At 38.4% G+C, this 19,360-nt stretch overlaps 1 protein-coding gene across 2 annotated transcripts in view; it reads left to right on the top strand.

The window, feature by feature from the left end:
• Positions 1–622: 622 nt before the first annotated feature.
• RELN (reelin) overlaps positions 623–19,360 on the top strand; it is a 576,569-nt gene continuing 557,831 nt past the window's right edge. For both annotated transcript variants that reach the window (XM_036246852.1, XM_036246851.1), the window contains exon 1: positions 623–1,103. In XM_036246852.1, coding sequence (XP_036102745.1) covers positions 878–1,103 — 226 coding nt within the window. In that variant the 5' untranslated portion in view covers positions 623–877. The remainder of the gene's footprint in view (positions 1,104–19,360) is intronic.

Below are 19,360 nucleotides of genomic sequence, written 5' to 3'. Positions count from 1 at the left end.
GAGGTCTGGATAGGAAGGTGGCGTAGAAGCCCGTCGCGGTTCGGGGCCGCGGGCGATCCCCAGAACAAGTGCGGGCCGCTCCGGCTCGGAGGCGGACGAGCCCCGAGGGGCGCGGGACGCAGCCGGCGCAGACAAAGAAGCGGCGCCAGCTCCTGTCCCCACCGCCTCTCTCCTTTCCCCGCGCCTCCTCTCAGGAAAAAGAGGGAAATCAGAGGGCCAAAGGGAATGGTCCCCTCCTTTTACTCTTCCAGACAGCTAGGCAGGAGGTTCTCTCTCTCCAAGGCATTTACGCCCCTCACTGTAGATTCGCTACTCCGTGACCCTCGACTGTGCCCTTCGACCCCACCAGCTCGCGCGCCTCAGCGGCCCTTCCGGGCGCGACCTGGGCTCAGATGCCGGGGCTCAGAGGCTGCGTCCCGCACCGCGCCAGGTGCGGGCGAGGAAGCTGGAGAGGGCGGGGGCGGGGGCGGGGGCGGGCGCGCGCGGGGAGTGGGGGTGGGCGGGGACGGTGCTCGGGGGCGGAGGAGCGGCCGGGACACGTGTGGCGGCGGGGCGGGGGTGGGGGGAACTCGGCGCCCGGGGCTTTAAGAAGGTGTGGAGGAGGGCGGGCGCTTTCCCAGGACTGGCCGAGGGGCGTTGCGCCGAGGCGGCAGCGGCTACGGCGCGCGGTGGCTTGGACCACGCAGCCCCGGCCCCGCTCAAGCGCGGCCCAAAGAAACTTTGGGAGCCGCGGTCTTCCGCCGAACTTCCCTGCGGGGTTCTGCTCACGAGCCCGGTCCGTTCCCGTCCTCGCCTTCTCGCCTTCCTTCCGCGTGGCATCTCCGTCCCGGCGTCTCCAAAACTGAATGAGCGAGCGGCGCTCGGAGCGCGCGGCGGCATGGAGCGCAGTTGCTGGGCCGCGCGGACTTTCCTCCTGGCGCTGTTGCTGGGGGCGACGCTGAGGGCGCGCGCGGCAGTGGGCTATTACCCCCGCTTCTCGCCCTTCTTTTTCCTGTGCACCCACCACGGGGAGCTGGAAGGGGATGGGGAGCAAGGCGAGGTGCTCATTTCCCTGCACATTGCTGGCAACCCTACCTACTACGTACCGGGACAAGAATACCATGGTAGGTACCGCGGCATCTCTGCGCTCGGCCCCCGGCCTGGTGCGCCTGCAGCGCAGCGTTTTCTTCTCCTTTTTCTAATAGGCCATTTAAACAAGAACCCACCCTTCCCTCAACATTGCTCCCTGTGGAGGGACACGGAACAAAGTTAGTGAGAATAGAGTCGCGAGCTGGCATTTAGTAACTACCCTCCGCACACAGCGCACTGCCCTTACACATCTATCTCATCTTAATGAGCTGGTACTTGTAAGAAATGCCTGAGAATTCTTGGGGGTCGAGTCTTTCCCCCTCACTCCTTGTTCGTGCAGCTGACACTTTGAATGAACGTGCGCATCTTATTTCCTTAACCCAGTACTTGGATTCCAGACCTTTGTCTTGCTCCCCGTTCCCCACTGAAGAGTCCCCGGGTGACATTGGGACTGGCACCGGGCTTTTTGGATAGTGTGGTGACAGATTGACGCGCCCCGGTCTTCCGTCGCCCTGCGCGGTCGCCAGCCCGCTGCAAAGTTCCCGCTGCTCACCAGCCAGGGGTCCTTCTCATTTTATTCAGTATCTAATAGCCCTACTGAAAGGTAGTGGCTGCTCCCTGCTCTCTATTTTAAAAGTGTTTGAATGTCAATAATTGATGCTTTTCTTGATTCCTCTGTTACTTTAAACGTATTGTTTATATTTAGAATGATCTCTGTGATGTTTATTAATGACTATGTCTTTTATTTGCACAGCTTTAATTTTCAGGTAGTGCTGGGAGAGCCTTATAATTTATAGGTACCTTTCAAAAAAGAATCATTATGGAATCCTTTATCAAAATTAATTATTGAAGAAGTAAAATTTAGCTCCAGGAAATATATTTTTCTGTGGTGCATGCATTTTTAATATTTTAAACTAGTAAATCCAGTTTACGGGGATATAAAAAGGTATTGTTTATTTTCTGTATTTCTGCAGAAACTTCCTAATATTTCATTTCAAGGAAGCTTTTAAGCCATGACAGGCATTATTATTTAATAGAAATTTCAAGGAAAAAATACTTATACGTAACCAAGTAGAAAATATTGTCTAGTAATCTCATTTTATAGTTTCCATTCTTGTAGGCTAACCATTATTTACATAGCAGGAGATAATCCATGGAGCAGCTGGCATTTCGGATAACCATGTGTATAAAAATGAAGAATCCATAACTTTTCAATAACAAAATGTTTTATTTCTACTTTAAAATGTTAAGCTTAAATAAATGCTTTCTAAAGATTTAAATGAGTACTTTCACAACTTGCTTGTGGCATGGTGGCAGCCTTATCTGTAAAGCAGTTTAATTTGGTGGAATTTATACTTTGGAAAATTAATTTTCTGTAACCTAGTCTCTTCTTTAATAAAAGGGCTTACCCCATCTTTTCCCAAGACCTATCTGGTGTTTTTCTGGGGTCATGAGACTCTTTAATTGGAAAGACCAGCCAATATAGCAAGCCAAACCTAACCCCAAAATTCATTGAGCTGGTGTAACCCCTAGCAAAGGTGATTGTTAGTAGCTCTAAGTGAGAGTGGTAGGTAAGTGAGCCAAGGCTGAGTTAAAAGGTATGATTGTCAGGTCCCGATGGAAGACCTTATGGTAATACAAAGCCTTTTTATTTATTTTTTCTGTTTTCCATATCCTTTGTAAGGTGCCAGTATAAAAAAACAAACTTAAAAATAGCAAAATATGATATAGTATTGGCTTTTGTGATTAATCTAGCAAATATAAGTCACCCTAAGACTGACCATGATCATATTCCTAAATCAGAAAAAGAATGGATGATACAGAATAAGAATAAAGTGTAATACTTCAAGTTGGACATGGGGGGGGGGGGGTTGATTTGTACCTCTTTTCTGCTACTAGAAAAGGTAGAGAAATTTTATTATGTAAGTTTAACAAGATCAAATTATGATAAGGTTTGAGAATATTTAATGTCAGATATAAAATTGTTACCTATTTTATCAATATATAGATTTTGAAAATGGCTGTAGCTACAGACCTTCAGTAAGAGTGTTTCCCTGTAAAATGTTCTACAGGTAGAAGAAATATTTTAAAATGAAATGATGCTTATATGTGTCTCTTTTTCCTCTTAGACTTAAAATTTCTTTTAAAAATTATATAGTCTCTTTTAATAATTGAGCTGCTGATAACTGCTGAAAACTTAACATACTTTTGTGGTTGATTCCTTTTATATGAGAACAAAATAGAAGGTCATTCGGCCAAAAAATTTTTTAAGCTGAGAAATCAGTAAAATATTAGCTTGAGACTTTGTTTCTGACCCTCTAAATCTTTAAAACATAGCAGTATGTCAAAAAAAGAATCATTCTTATTTATGATTAACATTGAACTCAACATTTGGAGGAATCCTGTTTGGGGTAGCTGATGGTTGTCTCTTTTTTACCTAAAAGAATGCGTTGAGATAGAGGTGGTATGTACAATGGCACCTAACACAGAACATTACTGTAAATGAGACTATGTCAGCTGCCCTCTGACACTTTTACTGTGTGACAGAGTTTGGAATGTGAAATGGAAGGACAAATGTTAGGTTCAAAATTATGTGTCATATTTATTAGAGATTTATGTCGAAAATCTTTTGAAAAAAACAAAAATATAATACTAAAGAATTAGAAGCTTGTGTGTCTAACAGAATTGTTACATATTTCCAATGTTAAATAGTATATCCACCTGTTTGCAGTTTTGGCAACCCTGTAAACAGTGCCTGGTTACTTCTACTAGTTCTCATCTCTTAATTAAGGGGTTTCATTTGGTACCTCTTTGTCATCTTTCTATACCTTTTAAACTCTGTTGTCTCTGACTCTCTTGAGATAGCTTTGATAGTTGCAATGAGCTGTGGTGTCTTTGCATGACTCTACCACACTACCACAGTGCAGAAGCTCAGCAAAAAGAGATCTCATATAACATCCTGTTGAATTAAAAAGAAAGGTCTCGGGGTCAGACTTTTTTGGTAGAATTTCCTCTTTTTTTGCACAAATCCAAAAATATTGTCATTTTCTACAACATGGTTTCCAACCTCAAACCTGGAATTTTTTTTTTTTTTTAAAGAAAGTTGCAAATGATGGGAAAATAGGAAATGGAAATCTAGATAGTTCAGTCAGGGAGCCATTTCTTTTTCCCAGTGATACCTGGTGATTCACTGCTCCTTTTCTAGGGATCAGGACCTTATTGTGAAACAAGCAAATGTTGAGTTGATGTTTGCATCTTTTCTTTTCCATGATAATCCCTCTTTCTCAACCACACACATCAGGTATCTAGCTACCGTTTTCTGTCGTTTGCGATCCCTCCTCCATTTAATTTATAGTGAATATGTCAGTATTTGTCAATACTAAAATTTCCCACAGTCTCAATTACAATTGTGGAAAGATTTTGTTTTCTTTTTTGTTTAAAAGAATCTTGGCGTCATTTTTGGGACAGAAAGACAAGATACCACTGAAATCATGTTAGGAAGGACCCATCTACTCAGAAGAGTGGCTTTACTCAGCGACCATCAGAAGAGAGGTCAGACCTTAGGAAAAAATCTGTGAAAGCCAAGCATAGGTATATGAGTCTGCCCAAAGTGCTTGAGCTTTGGTGAGACGATTTATCTGAATTAAAAAAAAATAAATTGTTAAATTGAGGTTACATTGGCTAACTTATATAAATTTTAGGTGACTAGAATCTGTGTTATGGTGGCATACGGTGGGGAACATGTTCTATTACAGTGCAAAATATGCTCTAAAATATTCATTTAGGGAAAAATTCAGTTGGTGATGTGGCATAATACTTTTAAAAGGACATTTTAAATTTTATTATGTAAATCCCATATCTCTGCCCATAGTTCTTTCATGCTACATTTCCATTCCACTATTTATTTAGTCATATTGTGAGGTGGGTGAAAAAATCAGTTTCTACTGCTAAAACTGAACATTTACCTGTCAGACATAATTTTTGGTAAATGATTTTAATATTCGAATTAAAGTAATCTGCTATTGCTAAGGCAACTGTTTATCAGAGTTATGGTTACTTATCCTTTATATATCTCAGATGCCAGAATCAGTATATTTAAACTCTCAGAATCAGTATATTTAAACTCTGTCAAATGCAGTGTATAAATGAACTGCAGCTGTGTCCTTGTGTATGACTATGAAAATTGAGCATTTTAAAACATTTTGCTCTACCTAGCATGTATTTTATCTTACTTTCTACAATTTACTTCAAATACATTTTACTGAAGTGATTTAGATTGTTTCTTAAATAATATAAATATTGCTTTAATTTATATTTCCTGTGTGTTTTAATTCCAACCACTAACTACACACACACACACACACACACACACACACACATCTTTAGAATTATTGATAACAACTTATTTATGCAGATATTTTTACTTCACTCACCATACTACATTATAAGAAATTATTATATTTTCCTCCAATTTTCATTAAAAAATTCTTTCAATTTGAGAGAGAGAGAGAAAGGGAGAGGGAGAGAGAGATAGAAACGTCGATGAGAGAACATGAATTGACCACCTCCTGCATGCTCCTCACTGGGGATTGTGCCCACAACCTGGACGTGTGCCTTGACTGGGAATTGAACTGGTGACCTCTTGGTGCATGGGTCAATGCTCAACCACTGAGTCATACCAGCAGGGCATGGATCTTTATTTTAAACTTTAAAAATTTTCATGAAAAATGTTAAAGACTAAAATAAGAAAGTTGTATACTTTAATCCTGTAAATATAATTTTTATAAAACTGTCTTATTCAAAAATTTTTTTTTCATTTTTAAAGAGTAGGTGATAGATATTTTAATAAGATTTTAAAGTCAATACTATTGACTTCCAGTTTGTTGTTGTTTTTTTTTTTAATAAATTAGTTTCATTCAAAAGAAAATATCTAAACTCTACCTTGTTCTTGCTTTTTCTCTCTAGAACTGGTGAAGTTTATAGAATGATCTAGGAACCTACATTCTCAATTATATAGGATATGCTACATATTAAGCTATAATTGTTCTGATTATTTCACAAGCTACTTTGAAATTTATTTATTATTTCTTTAATCTTCATAAATAGTTGCTGATGCACTGACCCCTTTATTTCAGTTTATTTACTTTTGAAAAAACATAAATTGAGTGACCTGTACCTCTTGAACATTGTTTTAAATGCTCTCAAGCATTTAAAAAAAACTTGTATATATTCTCACGCAAAAATATAAAGTTCTTTTTTAATTTAAAATTCTTTATTTCATAGAGAAATAGAAAAAATGGTTGGCTCTACATGCTGTCAGGAAAAGAAGAAAGGTAAAATGTGTTTGGCTGAGTAGGTTCACTACAAGAGAGAGAAGTGGCTTAGGCTATGTCTGAGTGATGACATAACACACACATAAAGTAGGAAATTCATTTATCAATTATTTTGGTGTCAGAAACATTTGAGTGATTAGTCCACCTCCCAATTTTAGAGTCATTTATGTATAAAATAACCAAAGTGTATAGTTTTAGTCTAATCAACCTTCGGCAAAGAAATATCAAAAACACATTTCAGCCATTGGAATTGAATTTTCAAATATGAGGATCCAGTAGTGACTGTTCAAACACAGGAATGGTGTTTGTTTGTTTGTTTGTTTTAATTATTCTTAAGTCTGAGGAAATTCCCTATGACATAGTCTTGGGTTGGTGTCAGTTGTATAGCTCAGAGAGTAAATTTCGCCATGCTCACCTGCCATGCCCATCTCATTGAAGGCTGGGCTTCTGACAGGTTGAATGCTGTGCTTATGGGTTAACCAGTTATTTATAAAATGTGTTCTCTAAAGCTAAGCATTTTTTCCCTTCTTTATTTGATCCCTTGTAGTAACCAACTATAACAACTGGATTTGGAGTGCGGAAAGTTCAGTACACAGTTTGATTTGTGGTTTAAGGTAGCCCAAATCACTTGAGAAACAAAGCTAAGGTAATTAGATTGTTTTGAATGCCACAAAGAGATAGTTACAGGAACTCCGAGTTTCCAAAGTAACATGGAAAACCCATATAATTTTCTTTATTAATTTTAGAGAGAGAGGAAAGAGAGGGAGAGAGAGATAGAAACATCAATGAGAGAGAACATTGATTGACTGCTTCTTGCTTGCCCTCTTCTGGGGATTGGGCCTACAACCTGGGCATGGTGCCTTGACTGGGAATTGAACCAGCGACCTCTTGGTGCATGGGTCAATGTTCAGCCACTGAGCCACACTGGCCAGGCCCCAGGTTATCATTTAATGCTGAATTAGCTCTCCTAAGGAACATAAAACTTTACTTTTAAAACAAAAATAAAATAAATTTTATTGATTAGGACATTCTTTGAAACTATAGGAGAGCTCATAAGTGTTTTAAATAAGACTCTTTATTGACATATATTGGTGCTCATGTACCAAGTAACTTAGGGAAGAAGTGGTAATGATTTACCAATAACGGCCACACTCACCTCAGAATCATCTCTCTCTCTCTTTCCTGTTGGTCCCCCTTTCCTTCCATCTGTATCTCACCTGCTTTCTCCCTTGGTTCTTCTCTTCCTCCTCCTAAATTTTTTTATTGTCTTTCCTCTTTTGCTCCCTTTCGCCATGTCACAGGTCCTTACTTTCTCTCTCCTCTTTTCTGGTTTACAACTCTTCTTCCTTGCTTTCTATTCTTCCTCTTTTTCTTTCTTCCCTTCAGATTTCCTGTCACCATTCCTACTCCTTTTCTCTCTTCTGAAAAATATCAGTACACTTATGTCAATTATTGTACTCATTGAATATTTGCAATAATAGATGAGGGTGAGTAGGTTTTTATATTGTTCTTTAAAAATTAATGTTATCTTTCTGTGACAAGCATCTGCTCTTTTTGAAAATTGTAGGTTAGCTATTTCTAATAGGAAAGTGGGCCCATCCTCCTACACTGTACAATCTCTCAGAAGAACTTTTGCATGTAGCTGTTTAATGCTGAGTTAGCTACTTTCCCCACTGTCAGTTATGTGGTCAAATAGCAGAATCTGATGTTTTTGCACAGCTGCACATATATACACCATGTGGGAGAGTTGTAGAAATTAGAAAACTACACAGTGAATTAGCTTGAATCTAAAGGCAGTTCAATTCGAGATGCCTTGAATACATAAGTGTATAGAGACTCTTCTAGTAAACTGATGACAGAATGTCTCCATCATCACCTTAGTCTATCTCGGATCATCTCATTTTCTTGCTGGTCTCATTGCCAAGGCTCATAATTGCAGTTGCATAGCTATGAAATAGTGACGCTACCTCTGTAGGTAGCTGGCACTCAACAGAGGTCAAAAAGGGACAGGGGGACTTCGATATAAGGCAAACACTAGATTGGAAGTCAAGGAGTTCTGAGGTAAATACCACAGTCTTTCTCAACAATATCAGTTTTATTGTTTTGTACCATGTGAACTCTGATGTCTATTCCAGCTCAAAAGTTCAAATATTCCTTGGCTTAAAGCTCAGACTTATAACAATAAAAAGAGAAGTCCAGGGAGGTACAGTGATGTAGTGCAAAGAGTTCATTCAGGCTTTGGCAGCAGAGAGACTATGTGCATATCCGTTCTCTGCCACTTTTAGTTTTGTGCCTTTAGCAATTTACCTGTTCTCTCCAAGTCTCAGTTTTCTCATTTCTAATCTAGAAATGAGAAAATAATAGCTTTCTTTCAATGATACAATTATTAAGTAAGGCAGTACATATAAAGCACTTATTTAATAAGTAGGTACTTATTAGACAGTAGTTTTTATCATCTGGTACCATCACTCAACATTAGATAAGGCTATATGGAGCATTGTATATATGGAGAGAAGCTGTTGACCCATGCTTGTTCACTTTGTGCCTTGTTAATATGTGGCATGTTTCAAGGGAAATTCTAAATTGAATATATTGAGGAGGGTCACAAAAGTAAAAGAAAAAAAATCAATCCACCAAATACATATAATCAGATAGTGCTTCCCAGCCAAAATAAATATATGACTTCCTTAGAATTTAAAGAGTTAGTATAGTTCTAGTCCCACCAAAACTTTTGTTAACTTGGCCAATTCCTAAGTCAAACCTTCCTGCTCTAAATTGAGTAGTTTTTCTTAGTTGATGGTCATGATAACAACCAAATTTTGTGTACTTAGATGTTAGTCTAGTAAAGTCAAGATTAGTAAATAGCAACCTCAGACGTTTAATATAGTTTGTCAAATTCTCTAAAATACATATCTACAAACCCATGTAAAATAATTTTAAAGTATAAAACTATTTTTGTTTTTAAAACTATTTAGTTTGTTTCAAACTAAAACTAAGATTGATTTTGATAATGGATCCACAGTTCACCAAGTCTTCGGGGACTGAGAGAGGAAACTGAAATCCACAAATGGCTAGGTGGTAAAATGGAAGGCTACTTAGCTTACAATAAAAAATAGAAATGTTGCCTGGCTGGTGTGGCTCAGTCGTTGAACGTCGACCCATGCACCAAGAAGTGCATGTGAGTTCTACCCCAACCTTAACCTTTTTTTTTTATCATGCCAGTATGATTAAGAAGAAAGAATTAGAAAACATATGTTAGGATAAAGGCATTGACTGGCCAGAGCATTCTGTCCACTATAGCAAAGCTTATGTGAGTGGGCAAATGACTACTGGGTTATTTGGGAACATGAAATTGGATCATCTCAATGGCAGATTCCAGCCTCTAGGGAAGCTGCTCCATCCAACTCATGTCAGTGGGCTGGTTGGCATCTTCTTTTCTGTACAGTAGCAGAGGATGATTGTCCTGTTTCTAGGCCATAGTGCCTTTTTTATAGCATTGATTGCTGGTTGTCTATCCAGTCATTGCCAAAATTCCCTTTTTGGCTGATTTTGTCAAGAACAACTGTGAGTCCAGTTAAAAATACCTCCAAGGATCCCTTGTCATGTAATTTAGTTTGAAGTGGAAATCTACTGGGTGGGGTCTTTAGAAAGATTATTGATAAAATTGATAAAGATGATTTCAAAAAAGGCTCAGCAAATACTTGCTTTTTGCTCTCCCTTTTCCCATTTCTTCTAGTTAGGATGTGGTATAATCATCTTTTGGTCTTGAGGATAATGCTTACATGCTAAAGTTGGTGGATTAGGAGTTTGGAAGGAGCCTGGGCCTTTGTTTGTACCTTTGAGCAGCTGTACCAGCCCTGAAATACCTCTTCTGGACTTCTTATACCATAAGAAAAATGAGTCAGGTTCCTGTTATTTACAGCTGAATGTAATCCTAATGATTTCTTACAAACACACAAGTGACTCAATTTACATTCTCTTTTAAATCAGTCACACTTGTATCAAGCTCTGAATTGCTCTGGTTCTTCCATAAAGTTGCTTTTGGTCACCATGATAGAACTAGGATGTTTCCTAAGACATTTTTGATAATATATTTTCAAAATATCTCTCAAGTTGTGTAACTCCTGCAGGTGGCAAAATAGTGCATTTTATGTTAACTTTTAAAATAATGCTTTGAGAAGGTATCCTGTGCCTGACCTCCAATTTCTGGAGTTTCTTATAACTGACAATTTATGCTAGTTAGTTTCCTTCACCAAACTTTGTTTCCTGACAGTCCTATCTCTCTAAAATGCAGTGTCACCACATGTAAATCCTGTTGACATTTAAAATCCTTAGATGTGTGACATAGTTGTAAATGTGAGTTCTGTCCCAACCTTAACCTTGTTTATCATGTCTGGCTCAGCCTCTAGGACCAAATCCAACATTGTCATTTCTCTTGCTTGCTACATTATCGACAGAGGAAACAGACATCTCAGTCTTACCTTCAGTAACATGTAATCTTTTTGTTTAAGCCTCTTTTGTTTTGAATGTTGAACTATCCTATAATCATAGTTACAGTTCTTTTCTTACTTCCTTTTCTCCATAAACATTTCCTGCATTCTCATCCTGCAAAAAGATGTAATATATCCAGTGTTTATGATGAAGGATTATAAGGAAAATAGTTTTAGGCTCTTTTAGAAAAAGTGGGTTCCCATTCTCATTCTAAGCACTGATACTATCAAAACATTTTTTAAAGGCAACTCAAAGGCTTAGAAATAAATTAATAATAACAGCATTAACAACAACAAACCCTAATAGCATTTAGTATTTCGCTAGGCACTGATCTAACTGCTTTACATATTTTAATACATGTAATTCTCAGAACAACCTCTTGAGGTAGGCACTATTATCTTCCTTTTATGGATGTTGAAATTAAATCACAGAGGTACGTTTTGCCCAAGATCACAAAGCTATTATGTAGTCCATCTTGCTCCAGAATCCATACTTTTAACCAGTATGCATTTATTTTTAGAAATGATAATTATTTCAGGAAAGGGATAATAAGAAGAAAGAAGAAAGAGTAAGAGACATTTTAAGGAAGAGAAAACAAGGAAATGTAAAAACTAATTTTGTTATTTAAAATAAAGATTGAAAAAATCAAACCAGAAAGTTGATACCCATGCCTAATAAGGCCAGAATTTTATAATCCTGAATGTCCCTCAACTAGATGTTACCTTCTAGATAAAACACAAAGCAGAGATATCATTTAGTATACTGTTGACCTGAAAGAGTTAACATACCTTTAAAGTATGATGACAAATAAAAATATAATAGTGATATGCAAGTTCTATTCAGTTATTTTATTTAAAATTTTTTTTCTTTATTGATTTTAGAGAGAGAGGAAGTGAGAGGCAAAGAGAGAAACATCAATGAGAGAAGACATCGAGTGGCCGCCTCCTGCATGGCCCCCACTGGGCATCAGGCCCACAACCTGGGCATGTGTCCTGACCGGGAATTGAACTGTCGACCTCTTTGTGCATGGGTGGATGCTCAACCACCGAGCCACACCGGCTGGACCAAAGTTTTTTTTTTAACATTTGATGAATATAACATTAAAATTTTAAAGTAAATAGTAAATTTGTTCTCTGACTCACCAGTAGAACTTGAGTAGGACTGAATATAAGAGGCGAATTATAAACTTAGAGGAATATTTTAAAAGATTTTTGTAGATGTTCATCTATTTGTAATATATTTCTTTCTTTAACATATTGCTTCACTGTTTTTGGCTGGAGGTACAGCTTGTGAAATTGAGTGATGCAGTTGGTACCCAGTAAAAGTTCCAGGCAATAACCCAGAGCTTTCTGCATTATCAGACCTGCTCCCTATTCAGAGCTCTGCTCTCACTGTGGTATCGACACCAATAGCATAACATTTGTTTCGTACTTGCTTTTGTAGGGTTATTTCTTTTCTCCCATTGACCCCTTCTTCCCCACTCTTTAAAAATCACTTTATGTTTAGCTCATTTGAGTGAGAAAGAAAGAGCAACTGCCAGGCAACCTCTCTTGCCCTTGCCCCCAAGTAATTCACTGAGGCGGAGGTCAGCCCTAGGCCTTGTGGCAGCCAGGCGAGGGTGACACATGAGGCATTGCCAGGCTCTCAGAGTCTGGAGTTGAGAAATGGGATCTGCCCTTGACTCATACTTACTTTAGTAATAGGAATGTTTCCTCATTTGTCACCATTATAGTTTATCCCGAAGTTTGCCATCAGATCTGAACTGAGGTCCACTGATACCAGGTAGAAGTAAACCAGAGAGTCGAGGACAAATTCATGGTGATAGCTTCCTGTTCAGAATCCACAGAGGTTCTCAGAGGGCCTGAAGGGAGGCCCATGCTTTCACTGGGAGAGAAACATTTGCCTCGTTAGACTTCAACAAAAAGACATTAACCTTTATAAAGATATTACAGCTGTCAGAGGGAGGGGGGAGGGGAGAGTGGATGAAAGAGGATGAAGGGATTAGCCAAAGAACATATATGCATAACTCATAGATACAGACAAAAGTGTGGTGATGGCCAGAGGGAAGAGGGGGTGGGGGTGAGGGGGGGGGGTGGGGTGGGCAAAGTGTATGGGGACAGCTGTAATAGTGTAAACAATAACAATAAAGTTTTTTAAAAAAGATATTACTAAAGAAAATTTGGAGAAGGTTCACATATAGATGTTTTCTTTTCTCAGGTGGGACAAACCAGATTGTTTCTCTCTTTAGCATTTGCCAGTGAGCTGTGCCAAGTTGTAGTTCTAATGGGCAAATCTGTGAGCCTCAAGGGTGGGGTCGGAAGCCATAGGACTGCTTGCCTGGTGAGCTGGCCTGATGCAGGTATTAATTCTTTTAGAATATTTCCCTCAAACACAAATAGTTTGTCAGCCTGTTAACAGAAACTGTGAGGCATACAGTTCAACTCCAAATAAATTGTGAAATATTTTAAACACACAGAAAACTAAAAGAAATGAAAAGTCAAAATTGGTATCACTAATGAGTACCCAAGGGATACCTGTCTGTATTCAATGAAGTGAAATACAAGTGCTCTGGAGATCAAGCCCTTCACAACTGCTAAAATAATACTCATTGATTTGACCTGCATTGCTGAATTACTTTTTCTCTAAACAAGTTTGTACTGTCCCAACTATACCAGTTGTTCCCAAGCGTCTTTACAACATAATGAAGAGCATGGAAGCCCTGCAAACACAGAGTAATGGGAAATCTTGAATGAGGCACAGCCATTAAAATGTCCATTACTGCCCGGCCGGTGTAGCTCACTGGTTGAACATTGGCCCATGTTACAAGAGGTTGCCGGTTCGATTCCCGGTCAGGGCACATGCCCAGGTTGTGGGCCAAATCCCCAGGGCGGGCATGCAGGAGGTGGCGAGTCGATGTTCTCTCTCCCACTTCCTTCCTTTCTCTCTAAAATCAATAAAGAAAAAAAATAAAAAGATCTTGACACACTTACATCATTTGGACTCAGATTTTACTCTCTCCTAGTTTCTCCCTACCCCTACCTCCTTTCTCAGCCTCCTTTGTGGTTTCTTTTTCTCCTCTCTGACCAGGACTCTGCCCTTGCTCCTTTTCTCTTTTTCATCTGCCCTGTCTCCTTAGGGATGCCATCTGTTCTGATGCCTTAAGTGCCATCTACATGCTGATGACTCCCTGTACTCCTGTGTCTTACTCCCTACTCAGCATCTTCATTTGGATGTCTCCACCGGCATCTCAATCTTAATATGCCCCAAATTAGCTTTTTTTTCTCTCCTTACCCTGTCACCCCCAAAGTAGTTCCTTGAATCTTCATTATTGCTGAGTTCTTAGTTGTTCAGTCCCCAAACATTCTTTCTCTGACACCCCACGTTGATCCATCCATAAGTCCTTCTGACTCTACATTAACAAACACTCCCAGAATTGCCACCACCGCCTCTCACCTGGATTATGGCAGTTCCTAATCACCTGCCCTATTTCAACACTTGCTCACTTTCATTCAAGTCATCAAACAGCAGCCAGATTGATCCCATTAAAACCAAAATCATGTCACTCCTTTGTTCCTTACCTAAGGCAATCATGTATTTCACCAGGTTGCTAGGAACAGGCCTAGTCGGCCTCCGTTTTCTCAGTATCCCATCTGGTTTAGTATTTTAAAATAAGTGCTATCGTAATTCTATCTGTCCTTTTCATTGCTCCCCATCTCTGAGAAAAAGTGATAGTCCTGGGCCTATAAGGCCCTGTGGCATCTGGCTCCTCTGTTACTTTTCTGACCTCAGATGTTACTGTTTTCCTCTTACTCTTCCACTGAAACCATGAGGGCCTCTTTTTTATTCTTCAAATGCATAAAGGCGTGAGTCTCATCTCAGGGCCTTTGCACTTGCTTGTCCCCTCTCTAGCATGCTAATTCCCCAGATAGCAACATGCTTCCCTCTTCCTGATTCAGGTTCAAATTCAAATGTCACCTTCTCGGTGAGGCCTTCCCTGACCACACTGTTAACTGTGGTCCCCTTTCTCCCAGTATTTCATATCCCCCTGGACTGCTTTATTTTCTTCATAGATGTTTTCATCATATACATATTTTACTTTTTACCTTGTTTTCTTTTTCTTTTTTATCCTCATCCGAGGATATTTTTTCCATTTTTTGTTCAGATAGAGTGGGAGGGAGAGCGAGGAAGAAAGAGAGAGAGAGAAACATCGATGTGAAAGGAACACATCGAGTGGCTGCCACCCACACGACCCAACCAGGGCCAGGGACAAACTACAACTGAGGTACGTGCCCTTAGCAGGAACCAAACCCGGGTCTCTCTGGACCGCAGGCCAATGCTCTAATCACTGAGCCAAACCCACCAGGGCTTACCTTGTTTTCTTTATGTGTGCCATCAGTACAAGGCCTTTATGCTCCACCAAGGTGGGGGTTTTTGTCTGTTTCTTTTGTTGCTCTGTGGCCAGTGCCTAGAATAGTGCCTGGCATACAGCAGGCACTTTAAATATTTTGATTAATGAATCGATGAACAAAAATAACACTTAGGAACCTGTCAAATCTCAGTTATAGCTAAAATTGTGTGAAAGTGATAATTCCAAAATAATTAAGAGCATAATTTATAAAGATTGATTTGTGAATATAGTTTCTAAATTTTGTTTTTTTGATTCCATGATTACAGTGTTTTAAAAAAAATCTGAAGGTCATGTTTCTACTTTCCCACCCTCCAAACTTACAAAATTCTCATGGATTTTGTGAGACTGTGTAATGCTATTTATAGTAATCTGTTGGATTGGCTTTGCTTTAACTATATGTTAGCATATCCAAAAAAAAGTTCTCATAGCAATTAATGACTATAATTATTAATAGAAACTATAATAGGCTTTAAGCTCTTATTCCCAGAAGCTCCTCTATGCTGCACCATAAATAAATTTGAAGCAATTTTGATGAATGGATAACTACTCTGTATTCATCTGAATGGGAATAAAGAATGAGAAGAACAGAGACTGAAATAGCTTGGCTCCACACTTAACAGATAATGTAATAAACTTATAGAAAACACAAAAAAGGACACTCAAAAAGTTCTTTAAAATATTTCATCTTTTAAGATAAATATATTTGGGCAGAGATGAATTTACAAAGGAAACAGCATCTGAGAATTCTGGATCTTTATTAAATTACATTCATTGATAGGCTCTAAGTTGTGTGGATCGGGGGTTCCAAACTTGTGTATATTGACATGAATGTTCACAGGAGTTTTTCATGAGAATTACTAAGATTTAAGTAGATATGATTTAAATTTCCCCCACCCTATCTCTAACATATTTGAATACTTTTTTACAAGCCTTTGTAATCAGGGGAGACTTAACTTTTAGAGATTTGTTGTGGTGCATAGCACACATGGTTGAAGGGACTGTCTGGGTTCATTTCCAGCTTCGCATGTTCAAGGTATTTCCTTCAGCAGGTGACCTCATCTCTCTGTGTCTCAGTTTTCTCTTCTGCACTGATGATTGTACCTGCCTCAGAGGTTTGTTATGAAACTTCAGTGAGATAGTTCATACAAAGAGCAACACAGTGCTTGCCCCAGAAAATAATGTTAAGTATTATTATTAATGTGACATACTTTCTGATTTTTTTTCCTGTGAGGATCTATATTTACAATAATGGGGTTTATAATCTTTGTTCTCTTAACATTATATGCTCATTATATTGACATTTCAAAAATATAATTTTAATGACTATGTAATGATTTATAAATTCATATGTGTTTGACATTTTTGGTATTTTCATTTTTTGTGATGTTATAAACACTATAATGGACATCTTTGTACATCTTTCAAATTTTGACAAAAAATTTTCCACTGAAATTGAGGTCTTATTTTTTTTTATGAATTTGTATATGCATATATTGTTAATATATTTGTGAAACAGATGTCTTTGTTTCTTTTGTTCCCTCGCATTACTTTTGTCCTTGAAGAGTCTTTCCCTACTTAGACACTAGGTAAATATTCACATAAGTATTTTGCCTATCTCATTATATTTTATGGATTGTAGTAACTTGCAAGCACTGTTAGTGCCTTGATCTCATTTGTTTGTTTCTTTTCTTGTGGAGCAAGTGGCTCCCCTAGAGCTGCAGAGGCACTCTCTGTTGTTACAGTCACCTTCTCTATTACCTACTTTGTCTTAGCTACCATTACAAATGCTTTTGAGAAAGCTGTCCAATGCACCATATGGATTGAATTATTGCTACTAACTGCGGTGGTTGAATTCAAATGCCAGATGCCATTACTTAAGCCTTCAGGCACCTTTGCTTCTTTCAACAGGGTGTAGTTCACTCCCCTGCACACAGTTCTTTTTGGGATTCTAATATTCTCCTTGTGAAACAGCACTGGATCAGAGAAACTGCTGACATCATGAATGTACTCTTTTGCTCATTGTGCTATTTTGAGGTGCCAATCATAAGAGCATTTCTGTCTCATCTTGTAGCACATATGATTGTCTTATGCTTATGTATGTTAGCAGTGTGTGAAGTTTCTTCCTCTTTATGAAAGGAAATATTAATAAGCTAGAAAGTGATCACATATAACATGCAACCTGTGTTCTTTCTAAGTTAGCTCTCTAGTTACTCTTGTTGCTCTCAGCTCTCATCCTTTTTTGTAAGCCTTTCTGACAGTGATGTACTGGGTCTCACCATGGCCTTCTCTTTTCTTAAATCCAGTGATGCTCAACTTACAGAATCCTCAAAGGATGACTGCCCTCTCTGTTTCAATCAGAAAGCAAGTGGCTGATGCCAGTAATTGTGACATGGGATCTGCCCATACCACTCCTGCATTCCAGCCCTCTCGGCACTTTTTAGCAGGACGGTGTCATACCTCTTTGTCCTGTAATTTTGAGAAATACTCACTGGGAAAATTTAGAAAGTTTTGTTTTGAGATCCAATGGAATCCTCTTGGAAATTGTCATCAGGGCTGTGCCTATCCACTGTGAAAAGGAAACTAATCTCTTACTTGTAATCAATTCATGTTTTTACCCGCATATATATATATTCAGACAGGACTGGGATCACACCACAGCTATCACAGTTGGCTTTTTTCATTCAGCTATATGTCTTACATATCTTTCAATGCCAGTAATGCAGAGCTTCATCTTTGTTTAGTGGCTACACAGTATTATGTCATATGGATGTGCACATATATGTTAATATGTGCATATTGAATGTTAATCCCCCTAACATTCAAGTTTGTGATAATATCTATGACAATGAAAGATATTTCTTATTCATATTTATTATCCTTTCATTTATGCCCAAATTCTTTCATAGTATAAATAACTAGAACATACATTTCAGGTTCAACTACATTAAGATATTGATACCTACTGCCAAATTGTTCTCCAAAAAGCTTACATTAGTTAATGGTCATTTGTTTGTTTTGCCCCAGCAGCCTACCTGCACATACACATAAATGTTGGGTGATATAATATATATGTTTTTAGTCTTCGCCTAATCTATAGGTTTGAAAAATAGTACTTTATAATTAATTTATTTTTACTTCTTTGCTTACTAAAGAGGTTAGATATGTTTTTATGTCTCATTACTGGTGTGTGTGTGTGTGTGTGTGTGTGTGTATGAGATATCTATTAGCTCCTTTGCTCATTTTTCTATTTTAAAGTTTATTTTTCTTTTTGATTTGAAGAAAAATTTATTAATGTTAGTATTTATTTGTAATATGTTACTTGTATTTTCCTCCCAGTTTGTCCTTTATCTTTTAATTTTTATGTACTCAAACCTATCAATTGATTCCTTAATATAGAGTGAGAATAACACAGTGTTTTACAGTATGAAAGCTGAAATAAGAAGTCAGGGTATTGCCTTGTTTGACTTCAGCTAGACTATGCAGTTGGGTGACTCAACTCTTTTGCCACTCTGTGCATGTCTGTGAATGACTGTGAAAGCACCTTGAGTATTGATCTGGGGGTTACAAATAAATTTTAGCAAGTAGGTGAATTAACATAGGGAATACGTGAATAATGAGAATTGACTATGCACTGTTCCGAAAGTTACTTAATCTCTCTAAGTCCCCTTTCTTTTCTTTTCTTTTTCTTGTGGTATGTGCCCCTAGCGGGAACTGAACCCGGGACACTGGTCTGCAGGCCAACACTCAACCGCTGAGCCAAACTGGCCAGGGCTAAGTCCTCTTTCTTTATAAGTAAAAGGAAGACTTACATCATAGTGACATGATAATAAGTGAGATAGTATATGTTTAATATATAGGAAACAGGTGAATGTTAGCTGCTATTGTTGTATGGTTTTTGATTTCAGTGTTATGCGTATAAAAGCTTCTTAAATCCTGATTATACAAATATGTCCATTTTCTTAGTACTTCTAAAATGTTCAGTTTTTGCATTTATCTCTCAAATTTATTTGTAATTCATTCATGTCTAAGAAGAATAGTACTGATTTAATTTTTCCCTGTA

This window comes from Molossus molossus, unplaced genomic scaffold (assembly GCF_014108415.1).
Source record: "Molossus molossus isolate mMolMol1 unplaced genomic scaffold, mMolMol1.p scaffold_m16_p_7, whole genome shotgun sequence".
NCBI lineage: Eukaryota > Metazoa > Chordata > Mammalia > Chiroptera > Molossidae > Molossus > Molossus molossus.
This window is presented reverse-complemented; position numbering and strand designations above follow the sequence as displayed.